Source organism: Artemia sp. Qi Xiang Cuo, chromosome 7 (genome assembly GCF_049724085.1).
Source record: "Artemia sp. Qi Xiang Cuo chromosome 7, ASM4972408v1, whole genome shotgun sequence".
Taxonomy (NCBI): domain Eukaryota; kingdom Metazoa; phylum Arthropoda; class Branchiopoda; order Anostraca; family Artemiidae; genus Artemia; species Artemia sp. Qi Xiang Cuo.
This window is the reverse complement of record NC_142800.1, coordinates 56,352,046-56,376,634: the sequence shown is the minus strand read 5'-3', so window position 1 is coordinate 56,376,634 and position 24,589 is coordinate 56,352,046. Positions and strand designations below refer to the sequence as shown.

The 24,589-nt window shown below is 37.6% G+C and overlaps 1 protein-coding gene across 2 annotated transcripts in view; it reads right to left on the bottom strand.

The window, feature by feature from the left end:
• The window catches only part of Arp2 (Actin-related protein 2), a 66,474-nt gene extending 51,634 nt beyond the window's left edge, over positions 1 to 14,840 (bottom strand). For both annotated transcript variants that reach the window (XM_089092425.1, XM_089092426.1), the window contains exons 1-2: positions 14,689 to 14,840; positions 1,639 to 1,749 (exon numbers count right to left, since the gene is read on the bottom strand). In XM_089092425.1, coding sequence (XP_088948551.1) covers positions 1,639 to 1,749; positions 14,689 to 14,736 — 159 coding nt within the window. In that variant the 5' untranslated portion in view covers positions 14,737 to 14,840. The remainder of the gene's footprint in view (positions 1 to 1,638; positions 1,750 to 14,688) is intronic.
• Positions 14,841 to 24,589: the final 9,749 nt, after the last annotated feature.

The following is a 24,589-nucleotide window of genomic DNA, read 5'->3' as shown; positions in this document are numbered from 1 at the left end:
ACTATATTGAAACAGATATACACATAGACTACATTTCATCAAAAACTGATGGCAAATTCCCTATGTTTTCCTTCAGAAACATCAATTCAAACATTCCACCCCAAGAAATTTTGTGATTTCCCCATAAAATACCAGTACAAACATCTGATGTCAGAGGTACAAAAATATCGAAACCTAAGAGGGACATCAGTAGGGGCGTCAATTCACGAAGATGTGGGAGGAGAGGGGGGGGGGGGCCAAAGTGTAATTTTTCGAATTCTAGGGGAGGGCGATTTTATTTGTAAGTTTTGTTTTTTAATCACGAAGGTCTTGCATCCAAAATATTTAGTATTACCAATATACTACTTTATATTATTAGGAATTTGTTTACTATTATGGTTCTAACTTTAATGAATCATATAAAGATACAATTAATACTAACAACTCACTGCAGCAGCAAGCAGCCTGAGGCCAACACAACTACACAAGTCCCCCCCCAATATACACCCTCCCAAAAAGTCCCAATGTAAAGATATATCACATTAAAATCTTTACAAGTACTGGTACTTAATTTACCTTTTCAAATCATGGGTCAAAGTTTGGAATATTAAAAAAAGTGAAAAAGAACATGTTTTTCTGATGGAAGTACTAAATAGCTGGCTACAAGTTATAGTCATGATACATGTAAGTTTCAAAAGCTTATCATCATACCCAGGAGCGTCCCGATCCTCATTTCAATGGGGGGGGGGCAATCTTCATACATTTTACCGAATTGCTACCTGATTTATGCCGAATTTTCTGCAGAAATCAAGAATTTTGCTGAATTTCGGTAATTTTTTACCAAATGCCAAAAAATTTGGGGGGCAGCAAGCTGGGTATGCCCCTGATCATACCCTATAATAAAAATTATGTTCTGCACAAAGATTAGAACTTAAAATATGTTTAAAAAGTCAAAATCTAGTTTTGCTCTAAGGCTTTTATAGTTTAATCAATGATGACTTAAAACTTTGTTCTTTAAGCATTCAGTTCCTTGCCCAGAAAAATCTTCTCATTTATTTCCTTTTTTATAAGACTGGCTTGAGATTGTTCATTTGACAAAACAAATGGATTAAATGGCAGATGACAACAAACTCTTGGCATAGGTACTAAAATTCAATTTATTATCAACAATGACTCCAAGAACTCTTTCTTCAGAAAGTGAAGAAAGGAGGTTGCCATGGAGGCAATATTTCTGGTGTTGATTATTGTTATCATATAGATCACATGACATTTACAAACATCCAAGGCAAGGAGCCATGTATCAGCCCAACTTCCAAGATTGTCAAGGTCATTCTGAATAGATTATAGATCAGAACCTGTGGCAGCTACACTACATCCTAGTTCAAAGCTACACCCTAACAGTGTCCATGCAAGACTGAAAATTTGCCAAGAATAGACTTAATCTGCTAAAGAATAATTCTTTAATTTAGTAACACCAAAAAATTGTACTTTTAAACTTTCATTTTCTATTGAAACAAAAAAGAAGCAGTTTAAGAAAATTACAATATGTTATTGAATCACCACCCCAAAAAACATAGATGCCAAGAACATGTTCAGATTGCAACCATGAAAAAGGTGGTTGATTAATAGAAAAAGACCATAAAGAGTAATACAACTTACTTTTACTTCAATATCACCTATTTTGTTTGTGGCTCTAATGATAGGACGCCCAACCATTGATGGAAAAATATAAGCAGGAAAATTGCTTCCAGCATATCCACATTTGACAAACTGCAAAACAATATAAGCAATATATAATCATTTGCATAGGTATAATCATCAGATAAAAATTTTAGGTGAATGGCCAGAGGGGTGGGGGGGGGGCTGGTATCAGACTCCATTTTTGTGCAGGAAAAGATTACAAATTGGTATTCTCAACTAAAATTATCCTTTGATGGGTTCTTTAGACCAATCTTAGAAGTGGTCATCCCTTTATTTGATAAGCTTTAACTTCAAAACAAAAACAACTAATAATTCAAATTCAGATACATTTATTTGAAAATATGAATTATAAAACGTTTATAGTAGCGTGATATTTGACAAAGAAAAATACAAGAAATTCTATGGTTGTCAATGCCCATCCTGATCACGAGAGGGGAGGGTTTGTCTATATCATCAAAGCAAACAGAGAAGCAATGCCTAGATTTGGCTCCCAAGTTTTCTGGTTAGACTTTTCAATACTGTTCTTAGTCAAAAGCTCTTTTTAAATTGAAGGTTTCCAAATATACAGTGTGTATCAAGCCCAAATTATTGTCCATTAAAAGTAGTTGTAAAATTGTATCAAACATGGAGCAAAAAAGGAAAGACCAGCACACAGAGGATAAACATAGAAAGCCCTCTCCTGAAATTTGCCTGAAAAAAAATAGTGGATTAGCAACTTTTTCTAATGGTTGACTCTTCTACACTAAAAAAAAAAATTTTGTCAAAGATACTTAGAGAAGGGGGAATTCATCCCTGAGATTTGCACAAAGGACTCTTCTCCCCATTCCACGAAAATGCTGATTCAAAGAGGAAGTCTTCTCTGCCCCACCTACTCCCTTAAGGTTTTTCAGTTAGATATATACTGTGCTCCAGGGAGGTACATTGAGTCTATTAAATCTATTTTGAGCTAAAAAGTCCTAAGGCCATGCAAGATATTGCCCATTGCAATGATATCAGAATGCCAAAAAGGTTTCATTTGCAATCTTTAAGTTTTTGAATCTTTGCATCCAAAAGACAAAACCAAATTCAATAGCTTTAAATCACATATTTCAATGGTAATAAAGAGGCAGACTGAGCCTCAAAATAAGTAAAATTGCCATGCACAATAGAATGGGTGTTCATCCTTAATCCCAGCAATATCATAAATTTTTGTAAAAAATATAGGATTCAAACCCTCAAATTCCAACAATATGCAATAGCTCCATTTGTTATACAGTGATGAGTAACTTAGAGATGAGGATACAAAAATTTCCCAGCTGATTGCCCAAAAGAAAGCACTCTTATGCACAAACATCTAGAGGGCAAGTCTGACCAAATCTCTAGGACTATCTCTTGCAGACACCCAAGTGTGTTTATGAAGCTCTACAAGGCACTAGTTCGCCTACGCCTAGAGGTTGGAATGTCCCTGGCGTCACCCTATTTCAAGAAGGACAAAGAAATTCTAGAAAGAGTTCAACAAAGGGCAAGGAGACTAAGGAGTTCAACTAAGGAGAGTTCTTGGACTCTCCTTAGTCCAAGAAAGAAGTCATTTGTTCAGCCATACAAAGAGCGTTTACGTCACTTGAAGCTTCCTACTCTTCCTACTGCATACCAGGGGAAACATGGTGACAGGATAATGAGCCACAAAATTATTTCCAGAAATGTTCCCCCTTGTCTCCTTACCCCCCCCCCCCCCAGAACGTTCTGTGACTAGAGGTCATTCCAAAAAAATCTTAAAGAAACTCTCCTTAGTCCAAGAAAGAAGTCATTTGTTCAGCCAACAAGTAACACACTTGTGGAATTTACTCTCTGAAGATACAGAGGCTGCTGATTCAACAGGTGCATTCAAGAAAAATCTAGACAAAGAAAGGCTACAGCTAGAGTTTCTTTATAGCTAGGAATCTGCCGAGTCCTCAGCCAAAATTTAGCAAACAACCCATAGAAGTCATAACAGAGCATTACAAGGATAAAATCCTTAATTTCGCTCCAAGCTGTGATTTAAGGTAACTAAGGTAAATGTTGCGTACATATTTGAATATAAGAGTCCTTATTTTATACATTTTGTGCTATTATTTTTGGAATCCATAATTGAACTTAATTCATAATTTTCATGAATGTGTAATTTTTCATGTCTATGCATGCACCTTGGATGGTACCTGCCTAGTATTGGATTCACCCCAATGCCTTGGAGCTTGATTTGAAGTCTTTTATGGCAGACTTTGTCAAATACCTTTGCCAAATCCAGTAGTATAATGTCAACAGGGGACCCCTGGTCCAGAAAATTGGTGACATAATTGTAAGTATCAATCAGATGTGTTTAACTGACTGACCAGACCTAAAGCCATGTCAACATGATGAGGATAGTTTATTGGTTTTTAAGTGTTTCAGGATTACAGTGTTAATAATGACTTCTAGAAGCTTCCCAACTGAAGAGATGATACTGATTGGTTGGTAATTACTTATGTCCTCTTTGCTACCACCCTTGTGTATGGGGGTTATCTGTGCTCTGCACCAATCTTGTGGGATACACTTTTTGCCAAGGGATTTCTGAAAAAGTAGAGTGAGCATGCTCAACCATTCAACATGCAATTCTTTTAGAAGCCTTGGGTGTGCACCATCAGGTCCCAATGATTTGTTTAGGCTCAACTTTTTTTAGGTATGTCTCTACATCAACCCTATTGACTGTTATTGCATAAGGGTTATGATGGTTTAGGTGGGGGGGGGGAGGGATTGGAAGAAGTGCATTATTGGGTGGAGTAAATACAGATATAAACTACCTATTTACAGCATTAGCAAATTCTTTTGAGTTGTCTACTACACAGTCATTGTTTTTTAGTTGAGTAACCAAGTGTCTGCCAGGTTTATGGGCTGATGAATAATTCCAAAAGCGTTTTGGATTTGACTTGCTTGCTGCTGCTATAGCCTCCTCATGATATTCAAATAGCTTTTTGGATTGATTTCCAACTTGATTTCATGCCTTAGTATTTTTTGTATAGTAATTCTTATCACTGGCGGATCCAGGCCCCCCCCTCCCAAGATTTTTTTCTTGTGCCGTCTTTCGCTGTTTTTTTTTAACTCTTTTTTTAGAATAAATTTATCACTTCAGTCAATTTTTGGCACCTTCGTCATTTTGCCCCTCCCCCCTCTCAATTTTGTTCTAGATCCATGCCTGATTCTTATTATGTATATTCTGTTCATACAATCCCTAATGCTTTTTCTTTTTATTTCTTTGGTAATGAATGGTAGTGTTTTAGATTTGCAAACCCATCATACTGCATTATTTTTCTCTGAGACCTCTAGCAGTATTTTCTTTATCATATTCCATGATTTATCAACATCATCCTCAGTGATAAAGGACCAATCACACCCTGCCAACTCTTGCCTGATTAGATAGTTATCTCCATGTACATGTTTAGTAAAAACTGGTTTTTAAGGGTATAGTCTAAGGGAACATTGTATAGCAGTGTGATTGCTTGCACCAAAAGATGGCCGTGGGGCTAAATTTCCTTCATGGTCACCTACTATTACAAGGTCCAATAATGGCAGTTGCTGACCATCTGTAACGTATTCTATCTTTGGAGTCAAGAGTTGAATTCAATTATTTTATGGAGACCCAACACCTATAAATAAAGTGCATAAGCATAAGCAAACAACACAAAAGCAAAGCAAGCAAAGCAATCAAATCAATATGTTTCATCTTCTTTCTCATGTAGAAATGGCTTCCATCACTGCCAGACTGGACGGAGGTGGATATCAACGTGACGATCAATACTCAGTTTCATACGCGCAGGTGGTTTGGAAAGTCTACCTGAGCGAGTGACTCTTCCTGCATCTGGCGGGGCTTCAGCGTTGGTCACAGGGGGTATGACTGTATCAGTAGTTGACTGACATCGTAGACTTAATGCTCTTTCCTCCTCCCCCTGATGTTTGGCCTTTTGGCTACGGTGAAATCATCATCTTCAACTACTGACGGGGTTTCCTCGTCAGTACTGCTGTTCAATTCGGCACTGGATCGATCTGCAACAGGCGTCGTATTAGCTCCAACTGTCGCTGTTCCATCCGGGTAAGTATGTAGTTTGGGGCACTGGGTAACACGGCCTGCATGTAATGAGTGGGATGGTATAGGCGCCGGCTTGGCTATAACTGGTTCTGATCTGTGACGTAGGTGGCGCCTGTTTCTCTGAAGAATACTGTCGTCTTGCAGACGCACCAGGTAAGAGTGCTCTTGTTGTCTCAACTTTTTCTCGACTTCGCCCTTGCGCAATCTACTACTCTTGTCAAATTTCACCCATACTTTCTCTCCTATGCTCAATTCTTTCAGCTCTTTGGCGTTCTTGTTGTAAGCTCTCTGCTGTCTAGACTGAGCTTTCTCTCTAGCTTTCTCGAAAACTGGCTTCGCAATTATTTTCGGCTGCAGATGGGATGGCAGCGCTGGGACCATCGACTGGGTTTTCCTGCTCATGAGCAGCTGAACCGGTGTATATGCTCCATCAACTGGGGTGTTTCGGTATTCCAGCAATGCGATGTATGGATCTGTTCAGCTTTCTGTCGCTTTTGTCATGATCCGTTTTGCCGTCTGGACCGCCTTCTTGCTCATCCCATTGGACTGTGGGTATCGGGGACTTGATGTGACGTGGTTGATATCCCAGGATGCTGCAAACATTCGAAACTGCTCCGAGCTGAATTGTGGCCCATTGTCTGAAGTAATCTTCTCTGGTATACCATATCTGGCGAAATACATTTTTAATTTTGAGATCACTTGCTGTGAGTTTGAAATGGCAAGTTTATCCACCTTGAAAAATCTACTATAATAGTCTACGGTGATTAGGTATTCCATACCACTGAATGTAAAGATGTCCAGGCCCACGTGTTGGAATGGATACTGGGGAACCTCTGAGGATATCAATGGCTCTTTCTGTTGATCCATTTGATGCATGGCGCATATTTCGCAACCAGATACTAGTTGCGTGATATCTTTCGTGATGTTAGGCCAAAATACAGAGCTACGAGCTCTTTCTTTTGTTTTCACAATGCCAACGTGTGACGAATGAAGCTGTTGCAGTATGTCTCCACGCAGTGCCTTAGGCACAACAATGCGTTCGCCTTTCAGTATAATACCATCATTGATAACCAGCTCGTCTCTGTAGTTCCAGAATGGAAGAACGATAGATGGTACATCTCTTTGGTCGTTAGGCCAGCCAGATTTGATGATGTCTGACAGTGTTTTCAGCTCAACATCTCTTAGGGTTTCCTCACGGACTTGTTCTAGTTTGTTTCTGCTTACTGGAATATCTCTAAAGAATGCATGGATGGCTACTTCTCCTTCAATTTGAATTTCTGGGTCTTGGTCAGGTAAGTGCATTTGTGATAAGGCATCAGCTACCGGGATTTCTTTGCTGGGACAATACTGGAATGACAGTTCATACTACTGTAGCACTAGCGTCATTCTTTGCAATTGGTGGGGTGCCCTATTTATTGGTTTGGACAATATCGCCTCTAAAGGTTTGTGATCCGTTGTCACAGTGAACTTTCTACCACAAATATATTGATGGAAATGCGTGCAGGCAAACACAACTCCCAGAAGCTCCTTCTCAATTTGTGAGTACCGTTTTTCTGTGTCACTAAGAGATATAGAAGCAAAGGCTACTGTGGCGTGATCCGCAACCAGTTGAGCACCTAGCCCATGTTGTGATGCCTCTGTTATCACTTCCACCTGGGCACTTTTGGTATCAAAATAGGCGAGATTGCTGCAAATGGCTTCCTGGATTTTGACTTGGGCATCGTTGTGTACTACTTTCCACTTGAACTCCTTTGCTTTGGCCAGGTCCCTAAGTGGCTGGTTTAGGGTAGAGAGGCAGGGAATGTACCTTGACAAATAGTTGTACATCCCTAGAAGAGTCTGCAATTCATCTTTGTTCTTGGGGGCTGGCATTTCTTTCATTGCCCGAATTTTGTTAGGGTCTGGTTCCATACCTCCCTTTGTCAGTATATGTCCAAAGTAGGGAATGGCTACGGCATCGAAAAGGCATTTCTCTTTATTAAACTTGATGCCTTTTTCACGAGCCCTCTGCATAACTGTCCTTAGTTTCCTATCATGATCTGTTGTACTTTCAGCCATTCCAGCAACATCATCTACAATCAGACCAATGTCAATACCTTCGAACGCCTCTTCCATTTGTTTTTGGTACTCATCCTGGGCTGATATGAGCCCAAAAGGATATCTCTTTTAGCGGTATCTTCCGAATGTTGTGCTGAATGTAGTGAGGTCAGCAGAGTCCTCGTCTAAAACCATTGACCAGTAACCATTTCTAGCATCGGTTTTGAAAAATCTTTCTGCTCCAGCACATCTCACTGCTACATCATCAAAGCTAGGAATAGGGTGGTAAGGACGCTTGATACATTTGTTTAAGTCCACTGGATCTAGACAAATTCGGATTTTTCTGTCTGGTTTCTTTACAAGGACAATCGAATTCACCCAGTCTGTCGGGTTTTGTACCTTCTCTATGATGCCAAGATTTTGTAATCTGTCTAGTTCTTCTTTTAGCTTCGGCTGAAGGGCATACGGAACTCTTTTTGGTTGCTGGACTGTCGGAACAGATCCTTCCTTCAAGTAAATGTAACAATTTCCGGGCAACGTCCCAATACCTTGGAAGACATCATCATATTCCTCGAGGATCTGTCGTACTTCAGGTCTGGTTGAAACCGTGGCTGGGTCTTCAGTCATGCTACATGACATGCTAAGCACAAACTTGATTAAGTTCATCTGTTTGCTCGTTTGTCTACTAGGGATTGGTCCTTTGTGGGTTTCAACAACATGAAACACATGAACCTGCGGTTCTTGGTCCTTATACTGAATCACAATCTGTGCAATTCCAAGTACTTCAAGGGTGCATCCACTGTAGCTTGTCAGGATATCTTTGTTGGGAAGCAAGGTAGGTCTTGGTTTTAGGGATCTAAATTCACTTGCTGGGAGAACGTTTGCATCAGCCCCTGTATCAATTTTGAAGGTTATTTCTCGTTGGTATTCAGGTAAGTTAACTTTAATCATCGGCTTTTGGACTGAATCGGTTCTGCTGTCAACAGACTCGATGAAGTATTCATTGTTTCCTTCGTTATCAACTTGCAGGGCTTCAATTTCGTTGACACACCTGCTTTTGCAAACCTTTGCAAAATGATTTGGCTTCCAACACTTGGAACAGATCTTCCCTTTTGCGGGGCATTTGTGTTCGTGGGAGTACTGGTTCCCACAGAAGTAACACTTTTTTTTTGCGTGTGGCTCCCACTTCTTGCTTTACAGCACTAGTACTTTGTTCATTTCTCATCTGTGCATGGGTCTCCACAACTGTTTCAATTGCACGGCTAATATCAATAGATTTTGCCATTGTAAGCAGTCCACCTTCACTCAATAGTCTTTCTCTTATCCGGTCACTCTGTACTCCAAACATCTGCTTGTCTCTCACTATTTCGTCCGAACTATCTCCGAAACTACAATCAAGGGTCAGTAACTTCAGAGATGTTACTTATGATTCAATTGTCTCTCCTTCTTTCTGATTTCGTTTGTGAAAAACGAATCGGGAAAATATGGGATTGGAACTGGGTTCAACATGCTCATTGAATTTTCTCAGATATACATCCACTTTATTTTTGTCTACTTCTGGAATCTGGAATGTGTTGAATATATCTTGTCCTTTTTCTCCAACCCATATCAGCAAGTAGGAGCACTTCACAGCATCGGCTTTTCCGGACAAGGGTCCTGTGAACATCAGTTCAGCATGCTGGCGAAATCGCTTCCACGAGGCTTTGAGATTGGCTGACAACCAATCAATTGTTGGATAGGGTGTGCTGTCCATTCTGACACCATGTAACGTATTCTATCTTTGGAGTCAAAAGTAGAATTCAATTATTTAATGGAGACCCAACACCTATAAATAAAGTGCATAAGCATAAGCAAACAACACAAAAGCAAAGCAAGCAAAGCAATCAAATCAATATGTTTCACCATCCTGGTACCTAGTTGGAAAGTTTGCAGATTGGTAAAGTGAATTGTTAGCTAGATAACTCAAAAAATGGTTCAACTGATGTCTGTCCAGAATAACTGCAGTCATTTGTCCATTGAATGTAAGATAAGTTAAAATCCCCAACTATGAGAAGATTTCCTGCCAGCATAACTTGTCCATCAATTGATTTTACAACTTCATAGAAGGACCACTCTAAATTAGGGGAACTTGGACTTCTGCAAATTGTACCAATATGAGTTGGTTCACCAGGTAGGTTTATTGACATCCACCCTTGTTCTAAATAAGGCTCATAATCAGAATCACTTTTAATATTTCCTACCTGGAAAGTTTCTGGGATGTACAGGATGATTCTCCTTCCTTCCTGCTTTGATAGGTTGCTGACTATTCTGTATGTGCTGTTCTGTTAGAGGGATAGTAGTCCTTGTGAGTTTCTTTTCACAGAAGGTGTAAATGTCTGAAGTGCCTGATGTAATAACACACTTAATTTCTTGAACATTGCTGAAGATAACAGTAAGGCAACTAATATTCTCACAGCTTCAACTATCAGAGGGGGCTGATGATCTTTTAGAACTTGGCAACTCAATGTTTTGTTCCGGTTTAGCACTGAAAAAACTGTAATTCAACACCCTGCAAGCAAAAGTATCATTTATGTTTAATAATGCACTGGAAGAGAAACTATGTACAAGTTTTGGCTGCCCACTTAAAGCTCCATCTGAGTTGGAGGGGCAGGATGTAGAAAGTTTATTTTATAAATATAATTTTGCCATCCCAAATTGCAGTATCTATCTTGCCATTTGCTCACTAAGCTTTGATCTCTTCATACAGTTCTGCTATTTTAGTCTGGTCTGCTTTGGACATGTTATTTCTGAACTGAATTCTGCCAGTTCCTGTTGTTTTATACAACTTCTGGAGAATTTCTTTCTTTGTTGCAAGGTTCACAACAGCGAAAAGTATGGGTGGGTTTGAGTTAATTGGATTAGCAAGGTGATGGGGATTTATGATGGATATGTTTGGGAAGTTATATTCTTGGGACAAATACTGCTGGATAAACTGTCTATCATCTGGTTTTGCTGGCACTCCAAGTACAACAAGGTTCAGCTTGTGCCTCTGCCTGTCTCTATCTTTGACTATCAACTGCTTCATTTTGTTCTCTAAATGGATATCAAGATCACTTTTCAAAGCCTGTACCTTTGAGATTAAAAGACTGTTCAGAAAATCCTGGTCAATGGTAGCATCAGATGTTTGCTCAAGAATATCTATCCATGTTTTAATGGCTTGAAATCTATAATCCATATCTTCAATCATTTCACACTTAAACTCACTAAAAGGTATTTTCACAGCTTCTTTAATATTTACATCAAAATCCTGGATGACAGCTAAGACTGGTTGAAGTAGTTTAAGGGATTTGGTAATGGCATTTTGGATGTCTAGTGCAATTAGTTCTGCTTGTTTGTTCCCCTTACACACAGGACAATGCCACTCACATTCAATATGCCTTGTTATCTTTGTTAGGAGATTTCTGGGAGTCCTTAGACTAAATCTGTCCAAAATTGAGCCTGTCTATGATTTAGAAACTGTTCCAAGTTCAATATCCTGTGTCAAAGATTGGAAAGCATTAATTCAGATTAGGCTACAGCTTTAAATGTGTGTCCAAGATTAGGGTCTACAATGGACCATTAGTGCACTTAAAATATTACAGCAATTTTTATTGCTAAAATAGGCTATTCAAGGTTTAAATATTCATTAAATTTTCTAATTAACTACATATTGAGTTAGCTAAGAAATAGACATACTTTTAAAATCAAAATTTCATCCTGAATTCAAATATAACATTCATTTATATCACAAATGAATGTTTTATTTGGATTCAGGATAAAATTCTGATTCTAAGGATATGTCTTGTTCTTAATTATCTTGATATGTAATTAATCCAAAAATTTAAAAAATATTCAAGCTAATCTTATTCTGATTAAGAAAATTTAGACAAATTAAGTGGTGGAAAAATCCAACTTCTAGACGGTATGGTGTTAATGCACAATTGGAAATCTTGAGAAACAGAAATGTTACAAAAACAATTCTTAATTTATGATATGGAGAAAAATTGTAGTTAACACATTTTTAAGTTGCTTCAACTATACTTTACCAATGACCCCCAACTCCTAGCATAAAAAGGTAAATTTGCAGTTATCAACACAATTTTGCTTGAATGAAAGTGAATATATCACTTGATGCCTTTTTTTTAAGTTCTTTCATAATCCAATAATTGCTTCTGAAGGAAATTATATTTTGAGCCCTTAAAGGGGCCCAAAAGGTAAAACAGTCTATAGTAACAAAAATTTTAAAAACAGATTTCAAAAAATAACTGTCTACTGAGAAAAACTGCCATTTGTAGCTGATTCATGAATGGTGATTATCATTTTCCTTAAAATGTTATTTTGAAAACAAATTTGCAGAAATTTGTTAAAAGAGCCTGAAACCCCTTGAAAATGATGTAAAAGAAAAACTGATGTCATTTTAGAGGGATTTCAGGCCTTTTTTTTTAAAAAATTATGTAAATTTGTTTTCATAATAGCATTTTACTATTAAGACCAATGAAATGGTAATGAAGACTACAATTAAGATTACAATGGAATTAAGACTACAAATGGTAATTTTTTTTACTAACCAGTTTTTTTAGAAACACATTTTAAAACTTCCAGTCACTACAGGCTGTTTTGAACCCTTTAACAGCTCAAAATATATTTTCCCCAAAAAGTGATTAGTGATCCATAAGTGTGTATATAAAGGCATTTTTGGGGATTATTGGTCCCCCAAGAGTGATCCATAAAAAAGGCATCAAGTAGGCAAATGGATTCACCTTCATCCTAGCTAAATTGTGAAAAAAAAACACATAAGCCTAGGAAATAGATAATGTATGCTATCTAATTACACATTAGGGCTGTTGGGGTAAAGTATAGGCTATTGGAAGTGGATTCAAAAGTTGGAAACCAACATTTTTCTGCATAGCCTATTATGGAGTAAGAATTATTCTCTTAACATATTTCCTTCTCAAGAGCCCATATTTTTCCTTAACACCTAGAGATTTTGGTAAATTTTTACCAAATCATATTATTGACTTACAAATAAAGTGAATATACCACTTGATGCCTCTTTTATGCTCTTTCCAAATATAATTATCATTTTGTCAGATATTAATTTTACCCCCACCCCTATATACCAATTCAGGGTATATATTTGCACATTAGGGGGATTGGGGAAAGTTTAAACTTACCTCCCATTTACATCCAAAATAAAATTTACCCCCCCCCCTAATGTGCTAATATATAACCTGAATTGGTATATAGCCTATAGGGGTGGGGGTTAAATTCATTTCTGACAAAAAATGATTATTATATTTGGAAAGAGCATAAAAAAAGGCATTGAGTGGTATATTCATTTTATTTGTAAGTCAATAATATGATTTGGTAAATATTTACCAAGATTTCATGGTGATTTAACTGTTGTATTGGTCATTAGCTATATGCCTTCTGGGCATCTTACCCTATTCACAAAAGGACATCCACCACATGGCTAATAGGCTATGGGAGTAAAGTTATTGCCATCATTGACCCAGAGCACAACAGATCCTATAGGCCTATGGACCTTAATCACTCCAAAGTGCAAATTAAGGTAAAGTTCATTTGTGATGCAAATGGATGTCATATTTAGATTGAGGATGCAATTCTATGTATATATTTACACATTAGGTGGGTGGGGGTATATAGGCTATTCTGTGAATAGCCTATAGGCTATAGGCTCTAAGAAATTCATGAATTTCTTAGAAAAACTGGAAAAACAAGCAAAGAAGTGATGATAAAGGCTCTCCCCCTACAAAATGTGTTAACTAGGATTTTTCTACATAGCCTATTATGGAGTAAGAATTGTTTTCTTAATGTTTCCTTTTGGGTAAAGTTCTACAAAATCATATTATTGAGTTAGGACTAAAGTGAATATACCATTTGATGCCTATTTTTATGCTTCTTACAAATATAATAAGCATTTCTATCGGAAATGAATTTCCGCCCCCCCCCCCTATAGCCTATATAACTAACCTAACCCTGACTTGGCATATAGCCTCTAGGGGGGGGGGGGGCTGAAATTCATTTCCGTTAGAAATGCTTATTATGTTCGTAATCAGGGTCAATATCTACCAAATCATATTATTGAGTTAGGACTAAAGTGAATGGGGTCATGAAATTTGCCTACATGACAGGTCTATACCCATTGAAATTTTGACAAAACAACATTTTACCTTAATTTTCAGTTATTAGTTTCTTTTTCTCTGGCTTTAGCTCTGAAAATGCAATTTCAGTTATTTGAGCAGAATTTTAAGACATATAAATAGTTTATTTTCAAAATTTAGGAAATGTATTTGCATATCTTTAAAACCTTATAAATTGGGATTGAGCAAAGTTGAGAAGCTGAAAACCATTGTGTTGTACCTTATTTACGCAGAATATCTATTTTGCAAGGTTTCACTTCTATAACACATAGATTTTTAAAGGTCATCAAAGGTCAGGATCCACTAGAGGGAGAAGGAGTGGAGGTGGGTACTTCAAAATATCTTCCCATGACATACTTTAGCCTGTAGACCCATAAATGTTGTTTTGTCAAAATTTCTATGGGTATAGACCTGTCATGTAGGCAAATTTCATGACCCTCTAGAGGGAGAAGGAGTGGAGGTAGGTACTTCAAAATACCTTCCCGGGACATACTTTAGCCTGTAGACCCATCCCTGAAAGTCTCATTGTCCTAACCTAACCCCTTCCCAAGATAGCCAAAAGTAGCTAAAGTAGAATTTTACCAAAGATTTATATATATTGCACTGTCAAGTTAGCAATCTGGTCCTATCACTTCACAAAATGATGTTTTCCTCATTGGATGCCTGAGCTACAAACTAAATTCACTGATATCATGAGAAAGAAAATGTTACCCCTGTTCCATTGTCACAGACAATGACTTTCCTCCCTTGAGCATCCATGTAAAATGTTGTCTAGTCTAATACAGGAAAACAGCGTGTTTTTGTGTTTTTTTTGTTTTGTTTTTTTTTCAGACTCTCCCAAGTTTCTTATCTGTCAGTTGGTGGTTGCCGTTGTACTTCAAACTTCCTTAGAGTAACGTTTGATTTTGATCCAGTTACCAATCTCCAAAGTTACTTAGGTCACATCTCCTCTTGCTTAATTATTTCGCTCATTATGGAAAATGTGACTTTTTTACTCGTCGAGTCATTTCAAGATTGGCCATTCTAGTCATCATTTTATCTTTCCATTGAACACATGAGTCATGAAAAAACTCACAAATAGGTTTTAAGGTTGAGCGTCGTATGAAGATGCAATTGCATCCTACCATAGCACTCAAATAAATAAAAAATTCTAACTGATCCTAGATGAACCAACATCACCAGTATTTTCATTTGGATTAGAGCAAACATTTCACCAGTGTTATCGTAAACTGATTCTTTTTAGTTGATTATATTTTACCAGTAGATTTGTTTTGATTGGTCCCAATCATTTCTTCACTGTCAAAAGGAATTTAAATGTTATTTAAAAGGTTTTTCTATTCTACAAAAAAATAACGCCCCGAAAATTCTCTATTGGTGTGACCTGGTACAGTTTCCCAAATATATTTTATCTCTTATTTGGTTGTAAGCTTAACAACACAGTGGTGACATAAAAATATAAATATATCTAAGAAACAAGCTTTTTAATTTTCTTTTCCAACAATGGTCTGCTGGAGGACATTTAAGAAGCTGTATAGATGCCCATTCAAAATCAAAACTACTTAAGTCAATAAACTCAGTTCTCATCTAGCATCCAATCTGTGAACACCTTGGTATTTATATTTCAGGCTGTTAACCTCTCAGTGTAAATCATTTAGAGGAAATGGTTTTGGACTGAAAAGTGTGCAAAAATTGATGCAATTAATTGGACAGATAACTGGTTGTGTCCTGATTCTTCCTCAAAGAACAGTTCAATCTTACATGTAAATCCTTCAAATTCATTTGTTTTACTTTCCCCTCGTACCCCTATTTCTCCTAATTCAAGAGCTAGGATGCTCACTATCCTCAAAGAGCTTAGTAATGAACCACCACTGCCCCCCCCCTGTCACAGAAGACGATCCCATCTTTCCAATACCCCTGTCAAGAAGAGACACTCCCTTCTCTAGAAGCTTCTAGTCAGACTGAGAACAACACCCCTTTGTTTGTTAACCCTTCTTCTATTCTTTGTGCCACTACTAGTTACTTAAATCCCTGCTCGGGGTGAGGTATCAGTCCAGACCGAACCTTATTCAGATCTTGGAAGTGATGATTCTAAGTCTCAAAATTCCTTTGTTAGAGATTTTGGGTGTCAAACCGAAATATGCACTATTGAACCTGACTCCCCCAAACCAAAGTTTTTTTAATATCCCTTTTTTTTCATCTCAGCAAGACAAAGACAAGTCCAAAAAATATACACCCAGCAAATAGAGGTCCAAAATCCAGATAATAATGTTATTGACCGGATCTTCCAGATTAAAGATACTGAATATTCATTAATTGACTTATCCGACTGACCTTGTCTCATCTGTGGAGATTTATATTTCTACTAATCATTGTAGTGATATTAACCCTATTAAAGACATCCAAAATTATTTTGAAATTAGTTAAGTGAATAACCTGACGAATAAGAAAGCCCCTTTATCTCAAATTAATTTTTAAAAAAATTCCACAAAATCAGTTTTTCAAAGAAAAGTAAAGAACTCCATTAAACAAAAAATGAGCAAAAATAAAATCAAATAATCTACCAAGCGTGAAACTACCACAAATCAGCATCGATAAATAAATGAAACCCGAAACGAACAGAAATTTACAATAAATAAAAGAGTCAAACTCAAAACGAGCAGAAATTAACATAAGTTAGGCACAAAACCCCTATGCCTTCCCAAGGCTAGAATAAAATTTGCACTTTACTGAAAAAAATATACTTGTTTTTACTTTTATAACTTTAATAAATCAAATAATTCTAACATTTTGATTACTAAATACCAGTATATGTATATTAAACTGACAATGCACATTCATTTGTATTTTTTTCAGTAAAGTGCAAATTTTGTTCTGGCCTTGGGAAGGCAAAGGGATTTTGTGCCCAACTTATGGTAATTTCTGCTCGTTTTGAGTTTGACTCGGTTATTTATTGTAATTTCTGCTCGTTTTGGGTTTCATTTATTTATCGATGCTGATTAGTGGTATTTTCACGCTTGGTAGATTATTTTATTTTATATTTGCTCATTTTTTGTTTAATGGAGTTCTTTACTTTTCTTTGAAATACTTATTTTGTGGAAAAATTTTTTTTAATTAATTTCTGTTCGTTTTATGTTGACATAGTCTTTTCAGAGAAAAAGAAAATAATACTTTAAATCTTTTCACTTTTTAAGACTTTATAGTTTGGCCTGCTATTTGTATGCTGGAGACAAATTTTCAGCAATTTTTAACAACATACACCCTTTTAATAATCTGGCCATAAATAGTACTGTTTAATTTAGTTTTATACCTCCTCTAGTTGACCTGAAATGGAAAATGTGAAACCATTCGCAAAAAAATTAGTTAACTTTCTTTGATAGCTTGGATACACTTAAGCTATTTTGATTTGGTTAAATTTTAAGAGCAGAAGTAGCCCTGAAAGTTTGAACATAATACCTTCAGTTGTTCTTGGGATACTGCTGAGATGCCTTATTGGGAATTAGCATTATCACAGTGCATTTTGATTTAATCTTAAGGCAACCTTTAGTTTTTAAACATAATGGGCAAATGAGAGGGTGGGCGTGGGAGGGTGGGAGTGAAGGGGGATTAGTTGCCCTCCAATCACTGTCGACTACTAAAAAGGGCATCAGCCCTTTCTATTTTCAATCGAATGAGCCCCTTTCGAAGTTCCCATGACAACTTCGATACGAAGTGCCCTGGTCTAAACAACAACAAAAAATATCACTAATCACTTTCAACTATTAAAAAGGGTACTAGCCCTTTGAATTTCAAATCGAATGAGCCCTTTTCTGAAGTTTCTACAACAAAACCTTCTGTAAAAACGTTATATGCCCCCAGGGCATAACTTAAAACCCTTGCCCTGAGGGCGGGGGCAGAGTATCCTCCTCAAAAACATATTTTCTATCTGGAAATCAACTACGCTGAACAAAATGGCTATCTAAAAACGTTTATTGGATGTGTTTGGGGGAATGATGGGCGGGGGGGGGGGGCTAGTTGCCCTCCAATCACTTTCGACTATTAAAAAGGGCACTAGTTCTTTGAATTTCCAATCGAATGAGCCTGTTTTGAAGTTTCTACGACAACACCTTCTATAAAAATATTTATATACCCCCAAGCCATAACTTAAAACTTTTGCCCTGAGGGTTGCGGGGTAGTGTCCTCCTCAAAACAATATTTTCTATCTGGAAATTAACTGCATACGCTGAACAAAATGGCTGTCTCAAAATTTCGATTGGATGTGTTATGGGGAATGATAGGCGTGGGGGGGGGGCTAGGTGCCCTCCAATCACTTTTGACTATTAAAAAGTAAAGTAGCCCTTTGAATTTCCAATCATGAGCATGTTTTGAAGTTTCTACGACAACGCCTTCTATAAAAACCTTATATGCCCCTAGGGCATAACTTAAAGCCTCTGCCCTGAGGGTTGTGGGGGAGTGTCCTCCTCAAAAACATATTTTCTATCTGGAAATCAACTACGCTGAACAAAATGGCTATCTCAAAATTTTGATTGGATGTGTTTGGGGGGGGGGGCTAGTTGCCCTCCAATCACTTTTGACTATTAAAAAGGGCACTAGACTTTTGAATTTCCAATCAAATAAGCCTTTTTTTATACAATAACGCCTTCTATAAAAACCTTAAATGCCCCCCCGGGCATAACTTAAAACCCTTGCCCTGAGGGTCGTGGGGGAGTGTCCTCCTCAAAAAAATATTTTCTATCTGGATCTCAACTAGGCTGAACAAAATGGCTATCTCAAAATTTTGATTGGATGTGTTTGGGGGAATAATGGGCGCAGAGGGGGGGCTAGTTGCCCTCTGATCACTTTCGACTATTAAAAAGGGCACTAGCCCTTCGAATTTCCAATCAAATAAGTCCCTTTTGAAGTTTTTGTGACAACGCCTTCTATAAAAACCTTATATACCCCAGGACATAACTTAAAACCCTTGCCCTGAGGGTTGTTGAGGAGTGTGCTCCTGAAAAATACATTTTCTTTTAGGAAATCAACTACGCTGAACAAAATGGCTATCTAAAAATTTTGATTGGCTGTGTTTGGGGGAATGATGGGCGGGGGGGGGGGGCCAATTGACCTCCAATCAATTTCGACTATTAAAAAGGGCACTAGCCCATTAAATTTCCAATCGAATGAGCCTGTTTTGAAGTTTCTACGACAACGCCTTATATAAAAACCTTATGTGCCCCCGGGCATAACTTAAAACCGTTGCCCCGAGGGTTGTGGGAGAGTTTCCTCCTTAAAAATATATTTCTATCTGGAAATCAACTACGCTGAACAAAATACCATCTCAAATTTTTGATTGGATGTGTTTGAAGAAATGATGGGCGTGGGCGGGCTAGTTGCCCTCCAATCCCTTTCGACTGTTAAAAAGAGCCCTAGGACTCTTGATTTATAATCGAAGGCGCCCCTTTTGAAGTCTACGACGACCCCTTCCATATGAAGTGCCCTGCTTCAAAGGCAAAAAATAATAAAGGATACATTGTGCCAACATCGTTCTTATATGCCGTCAGAGCATAACTTAAGACCCTTGCCCCGAGGGTTGTGGGGGAGTGTCCTCCTCAAAAAGATATTTTTTATCTGGAAATAAACAATGCTGAACAAAATGGCTATCTCAAATTTTGATTGGATGTGTTTGGGGGAATGATGGGCGTGGGGGGGGGGGCTAGTTGCCCTCCAATCACTTTCGACTATTAAAAAGGGCACTAGCCACTCCAATTTCCAATCGAATGAGCCCTTTTCGAAGTTTCTACGGCAACTCCTTCGATTCAAAGTGCCCGGCTGAAGAAAAAAAAAACACATTGTGCCCATATCGTTCTTTACTTAGGCAGTGCAAGCTTGCTGCCTATGATACGTAAATGCAGAAATATGGTTTTGACTGGCTCTCGTAATATAAGAGATGACTGTGCTTTTAGACACAATCGTGCTTCAAGCAAGCTCCTACAAAAAAAATAATTGTGATAGTAATGCTAGAAAAAATTGCAAGTTTTTCAAGCATGGAAATTACAAACTTGGCGAAAGTTGTTCGCATAATCATAAAGCTATAACAGCTGCTCGCAGCCTCGAGAAACGAAAGCACCGTACAAATCCTGACCTGGCCGAAAATGATATTTCCTGAAACATTTGTAAGCAATTCTTAAGTGGTAATTGTAGAGCTAGTCATTGCAATTTGTTACATTTACGTAAATTCTACCTATTATGTAAATGTAGTATGCTTGAGGGCAATTTTAAGCATGTTAATATTTTTACCGTATTTTCCAGTGGCCGCTGTTTTGGTTACACTAAAGCTCACGTTAAGGTTCCTCTTTCTTTTTATCTACCTCCAGGAAGAAAACTGCACCAATCTGTAAAATATATAAATTGTAAGAGCCACTCCTCCCCCTTTGGCCGTCCTTTATTAGCACACCGCACCTAAGCAAAAATCTCCCACCAAAGTTTGTCAAACACAGCTCAACAATTAACAAACCCTTACCGATTACTTACTCCCCCTCTTCTTTTAATCAGCTCCCGTCCCGTACGCTTGAACAAGAAATATCCTCGTTCCAATATTATACCCAGCCTCTTAGAAATGTCAGTAACCGTCCCTCCTTCTCCTACCTTGCCAAAAAACATCCCTTTGCTACTTCCCCTCTCCCTCAGAAGACTTATTCTCTCTCCGCTTTCTGAATATGGTCCTTTTCCCTCCCCTCTCTGCCACAAACCAACGACTCCTTGACAGACGTGAATCACCATTCCCGCCATGGCAATCACCAGATAACAGCGGTTTAGCAGAATATCTCCATCCCACCGTAGTTCCATACTAAGTTAATAATATCTCCATAATTTGTCCGAAGTCCTCCTTTTCTTCTCGGTCCAATCCCGCCTTTTAATCCTGCTTCCCAAACGGATCCCAGTCTTCATCCCGAAAAAGATGACTCTCCTCCACCAGATCCACGTTCCTCTCATTCCCTAATGGCTCCATCAATTAACACACAAGAAATTGCTCGCCTTAGTAACCGTTTTACTTTCTCAAAGCTCCTTGTTACGAACGCCCAAAGCCTGAATTTTGACAAATTGATCGAACTAGAGGCCCTCTGTCAAGCACACAAAATTGATGTAATTGCCGCAACTGGGGTCCAAGCACAGAACCCTGATTTATTGAAAATTAATAACCACTGCCAATTCATGGAACTTCGTCCTCATGATCACTCCTAGGTAAAAAGGGAGGTGGAGAGCTATTATTTGTAAATAGCTATTTCTTTCCTAAATTAATTCATGCTCCCAACATTTCAGATTATGATGAAAACATTTGGGTAAGTGTAAGACCAAAATTTTTACCTCGCCTCTTTAATTTGATTGCGTTTTGCTGCTTCTATTATTCCCCAAATCAAAACACTGCACAAAGGTTTTCTGTTACTGAGTTCACTTATCACCCAATTTACAATGATGGCCTTTTCAAATTTGGATCTTGGATTTGCTGGAAATTAGGTTTTATTGCTCCAGTAAAAACAAAAGATAACAAGCAATATTTTGATGGTGTCCGTCCCATTACTCTTACTCCAGTTTTTTCTAAGTTATATGAAAGCTTTTTACCTGAGTGGTTGAAAGTAAAGATAATCCCAAATGTTGACAAATGACAATTCGGAAATCTACGTTCTACATCTACCACCCACTATCTTGTTCACCTTGTGGACACAATATGTAACACACTGGAAAAACCAAATACCTGGCTCAATGTTATCGCTGTTGACTTGCAAAAAGCTTTTGATTTAATTAACCACAATGCACTGGTTGAAAAATTATCTAATGACTTTCATGTTGACCCTTATTTAATTAATGATTGGAATCGATATCAGCCGAAGCTGTTACTAATGATACAAAAGTCAACCCTTTAAAGTCAACTGTTCTTACTATTGATTTTCTTAAATCTCTTCCATCTTTCTCTTGTCCAACCTCCCCTGAAATTTCTGTTACCACTATGAAATTACTGGGTGTTACTATCTCAAGCGACCTAAAATGGGATTGCCATATTATTGACATCTTAAACCGTGCACATGCCGCATTTCCCTCCTTAAACTCCTTAAAAAACTTAAATGCCCTAAATCCCATTTTCAGAGGATTTTCCTCTCAATTGTACACCCAACCCTCGAGTACGCCTGCCCTGTTTGGCATCCTGGCATCTCCATCGAATTGTCGGACAGAATAGAGGCAATCCAAAAAAGGTGCCTAAGAATTATCTTCAATGATGGTAATTTACCTTATATTTCCCTTCTTCGGAGAGCTAATCCTGTCACCCCTAAGGAAAGGAGAGCAAATATTTCCTTGCGTTTCACCAACAATGCCCTTCGTAATCCTCAAATAGCCACCCTTTTCCCTGGTCAATATTCACCCCTTCGACACCACCTCACGCGTTCTGTTTCAAAAAAAATTCTCCATCTTGCACCAATAAGAGTTTGCACTGAAAGATATAGAAGAACTTTCATCCCTTACATAGTTGACATTTTCAATCAGTGATTCTTCGCAGCCTCCCCCCCCCCCCTCACTCCCTTTTTACCTCGTAATTTTTAATTTTAATGTTCATTTTCCAAATTTGGAGGTTTATATTTTTTTAGTCACATAACTAACATACGTTTTTTGTTTTAAATTTTTATCCCCTTTTTAATTTTACGGGTTTTAATTTTTTATGACATTTTTACTGATTTGGCATTGACCTTCTAATTTTATGATTTTGGTTTGTTTTTGTTTTAACATTTTTACGTATCTGACATTGACCCTTTTATAATCTTCTGTTGTTGTTGTTTGTTTGTTTGTTTTTGGTTCTTTTTTCGTTCTATCGACGCTAAAATGCGAATTCGGCCCATTTGGGCTTGCAATAGCCGTTTTTCAGCAAAAAACTTATCTTATCTAATCTCAAACGTTTAAAGACAGCAGCTGACTGAGCAATCCAACGCCCATTTATGACCATGCCCGACCAGAAAATGTGGAAGAAAGCTTCGGCAAGATTTTGTTCTTAGAAAAATTCCAAAATCTTGACAAATGTAACTTATTTCTTGGTTCTTCACTCCATCTACTGTCAGAGCCCCCAATGTTAGTAAAAATATGGAAGTTTGTTATTTCATTGCCATATTGTAATAATTGCAATGTGATCTTGATATCTATGTATCCTTTACTTCCCGAGTATATTTATATTATTGCTGCCATATCATTGAAACGGGTTAGAATTCCCATAAGGAAAGATTTGTGCAAAGTAAATACTGGGGCAGGTGCAGACTGCCTCTCATCAAAACACTTTCTGAAATGTTCCTTTTTCCATCTACAACTTCTTTTCCAGATGTGCATTGCCAAAGTCTTTGTGCCTGACATTTTCCTAAAGGGAGCCACAACATATATTGCAAAGAAAGAGAAATACTTTAATGAATATAGTTCTTACAACACCTGTTAGTGTATCCTGCAGCCTCATCAAAATTTAGACATTTTTCCGAGATAGATATTAGGCTTTCTGGAATTAATCCAGAACCAGAATAAGCATGAGGCAAAGCAGCGCTCTTAGTCCTTTCATATCATCACAAGGAATCTCTGGAAATCTGTACCACACCTTACGATCCGTTTTACTTAAGTACCATTTGGTTTTACATAAACTGTGAAAACCATGCTCTTATTCTCAGCTTATAAGACGTGGACTTACAAGGGCCCCTGAGCCAACGGAAAAGTAGTTTTCAATTTATTTTAATTTCCATCAGTATCCATATGTGCGAGTTTTTTAACGTTCAACGTGGTTAGAAGTGACAGTGTCACTTTTAATATATTTTAGTGTCGGATTTGAATTTTTTTGGTATAATAATTCAGAAAAGATTACTAAAACCAGGTAAATCATTGTGAAGCAAACAACTAACGCCTTTAAATATACTTGGGGAACTGTTGTGCCAAATATGGGACAGTAATCTAGGAAATCGCTTACTTCCATTTATTTCACATTGTGCTGACTGTATGATATTTAGCCCGCTGTTAAGGTCAGTCTATCTTCGGAAGGGATGTCGATAAAATCAAGATTTACTTATTACAGATATGTTAAGTTTTGTTTCAATAAGAGTCCCTAAGTGACATCGAAATTGACATCTGAATAAATTTTGGGATTGCAAACACAATTAAATAGTGGTCGAGCATTCATGGTCGACCTCTCATGGCCGAATATATTTTGCGTACTTGTCAGGTGAGTCATTAACTAATCTCCATGGTTTTCAGCACCATTAATAGTCAACTTATGATTTGAATTTGAATTTGTTGCTATTGTAAGCTATTGATTGCTATGATTTGCTACATGCTTATGGATCCCTCAAGTTTCTATTTTGAGTTTGTAGGTATCTGTGAATAAAATCTGTAAACTAGTAATCCAAATGTGCTTTCATACATAACTGCTCACTTTTTGTGATTGGAATCAATTCCACCGGGAAAGAAAACTTTCCCTATCTTCAACTTGAGAAAGAACACCCTAAATGAAACACCTCCAATTTTTTTTAAATAACTTCCCGTTAATCGCGAATGAAGCCCTCTTAAGTAGGCTTCGTCCTTGATCTGGTTGATTTTCATCTATGGCTACATACTTTTAACA